The 2,551-nt window shown below is 56.3% G+C and overlaps 1 protein-coding gene across 1 annotated transcript in view; it reads left to right on the top strand.

Moving 5' to 3' along the window:
- Window positions 1–2,483, top strand: part of LOC107108393 (host cell factor 1-like) — a 47,989-nt gene extending 45,506 nt beyond the window's left edge. Inside the window, 2 exon segments of the mRNA XM_015408823.1 lie at window positions 1,228–1,291; window positions 1,962–2,483. Of these exon segments, the coding sequence (XP_015264309.1) occupies window positions 1,228–1,291; window positions 1,962–2,001 (104 nt within the window). The 3' untranslated portion in view covers window positions 2,002–2,483.
- Window positions 2,484–2,551: the final 68 nt, after the last annotated feature.

Here is a 2,551-nt window from a genome sequence, read left to right as displayed (position 1 = left end):
AAAATATGTAGATGCTCAACTTCTCAGGGCCATCTTCCATACCCCAAGTCCTCTTGTCCGTAAGGGGAAAGGGTTCCTGTGACCCACAAGTTCTGTTTCCCACCAATCGGGATGCAAGACGGGACCTTATTGATGTTGGATGATTGGAGGGGTTGACCACCAACACTCCCTCTAAGCTGTGGGGCCTTGTGAGCAAAAATTCTGCTTTGTGAGCTCCTGGCATTAAAGTTGTGAGCGAGCAGTTTGGCTACTGCGTAAGCTTGTTTCCTCTGGAGCCCTCCATCCTGAGCGAAGACGAAAAATGTGTGAGCCGGAGGCTAAAAGGCTGTGAGCTAGCTCACACCAACTCCGCTTAGAGGAAACATTGGTGACCAGCTGGGAGGGCTGTGTAAACAGGTGTGGTCTCCAGAGTAGATTTCTTTTGCTCCTGGAAAACCCATCAAACATTACCTGATGTTTAGCTGAACATGTTTTGCCCCAGTTCCCTATGTTAGGGTTCCACACGTGAGTGTTGGTCCCCAAGGCCCTGTGTCGAAGAGGGCACCGCCCTCCACAGCCTTAAACCTCTCACTCTCAAGTGTCAGCTTGGTTATGGAACGTGACCAGTTATGAAGGGGGTAGGAAGAAGAAGAAGAGATTGGATTTATACCCCGCCCTTCTCTTGAAATCTCAGAGTGGCTTACAAACTCCTCTCCCTCCCCCTCCCCACAACAGACACCCTGGGAGGGAGGTGGGGCTAAGAGAGCTCTCGACAGCAACCGCTCTTTTTCAAGAACAGCTCTTATCAGAACTGTGGCTTGCCCAAGGTCATCCAGCCAGGTGCAAGTGGAGGAGCGGGGAATCAAACCCGGTTCTCCCAGATCAGAGTCCGCGCACTTAATCACAATACCAAACTGTACTGTGCAATAACCTCCAAAGCCCTGCTGGATCAGACTGGTGGCCCATCTAGCCCAGCACCCTGTCTCACACAGTGGCTTGCCAGCAACGGGGCACAGAGGCCGAGGCTTTCATAAGAACAGAAGAATAGCCCTGCCAGTCTATTGGACCGGTGGTCCATCCAGTCCCGCACACAACCCAGCCGTCGGTTTCCCTGACCACTTCATTTGTGCGCACTGGAATTCAGGGCCACCTTAATATGCCCTCTGGGTGGGGAGGGCTCTTTGGCAGCTGATGGGGAGAGATCGGCGCCCCCCCCCAACACCATTAACACGTCCTCCTGTCTTGCAGAGTCCAGTAAGGACGGCTCCATGCTAAAACCAGCCAACAAGAGGCCGCTTTCCTCGCCTGATCTGTGAGTATCTCCTAGCTGGAGCACTTATCCCACGGCGTTTATGCGCTCGTGTCCCGCAAAGCGTTGCAGGGAGGTGGATGGCGGGGGGGCACCTGCGTCGTCCTCCCCCCTTGGCTTGAGTTCCCTTTTCATGAGCGGCCCAGGCAGAAGAGATGAGCGGGGCCTAGCGGGAGGAGGATTTCTTGCCAAGTTATGAGGACTTTTCTTTCATTCCCTGTTGCCGCCCTGCCAGCTCCAGGTTGGGAGATTTCCTGGAAATGTGGGGGTGGAGCCTGGGGAGGACCGGGACCCCAGTGGGGCACTATAATGCCACAGAGTGAGCTCCTGGCATTAAAGCTGTGAGCGGGCGATTTGGCTGCTGCATGAATTAGTTTGCTCTGGAGCCCTCCTCCCTGAGCGAAGGCAAAAATGTGTGAGCCGGAGGCTGAAAGATTCTGAGCTGGCTCAGACTAACTCGGCTTAGAGGGAACACTGGCCTGAGGTGCTGCCGGATGTGAATCTTGCTCAACGGTAGTTGGTGTTTTCAGTGAAAGGAGAAAGGGACTCAAGTTGATATGCCGGCCGGCTCAGTCCCTCTCGTTTCCTGGCAGAGGAGAGGGGGAAGTCTTGTTTTGGACCCGGCTGACACAAGGTGCCGGACCTCACTGTCCTTTCTCTTTGTCTTTCCCAGGAAAACCGCTCCAAAGAAGCCCAAGGCAGACGGACAGTGAAGGGCGCCCCCCCCTCGCCTGCCCCATCTTCCTGCCTGCTCCGCAGCTTCCGCCTGAACCCCACCCGGTCAATCACTCCCGCGCGTGGAGGGAAGACGGCGCACCGCCGAAAGCACATTTCACACACTGTGGGGCCGGACGATCGGGGCTGGGGTGGGGTGCGAGGCCGAGGCTTGTGTGGGGGAGCCTCCCCCACCCACCCCGGCTGGGGCCATCGCCGTGCCATGCCCCTCGCTCCGCCTAGGAAGGGGAGAGAAAAGGATTGGAGTTTCTCCCCCACTGCCGCCCCACTTACGTGGACTCTGATATGTTCGGGGTGGGTGTGGAGGGGGGGCAGTTTGTTATCGGGGGGGGCGTTGGGGGTATTTTTTACAAGTTGCAGTTACAGGAATGAAGTTCTTTTGTATTCCCCCAGCATCCTGTGTGTTGGGGGGGGGAGATGCTCTTCCCCCCGCCCTCCAGTTCTTGCCTCTGTACAGACCCCTCACCTTCAGTTTAGTTTTTAGTGTCTTTTTGAGTTGGTAATTGTGGGGGGGGGGGGGGGGGGGGG

Source organism: Gekko japonicus, unplaced genomic scaffold (assembly GCF_001447785.1).
Source record: "Gekko japonicus isolate JY-2015 unplaced genomic scaffold, Gekko_japonicus_V1.1 scaffold3642, whole genome shotgun sequence".
NCBI lineage: Eukaryota > Metazoa > Chordata > Lepidosauria > Squamata > Gekkonidae > Gekko > Gekko japonicus.
Note: the sequence above shows the minus strand (reverse complement) of the source record. Positions and strands in the feature narration are given on the sequence as shown.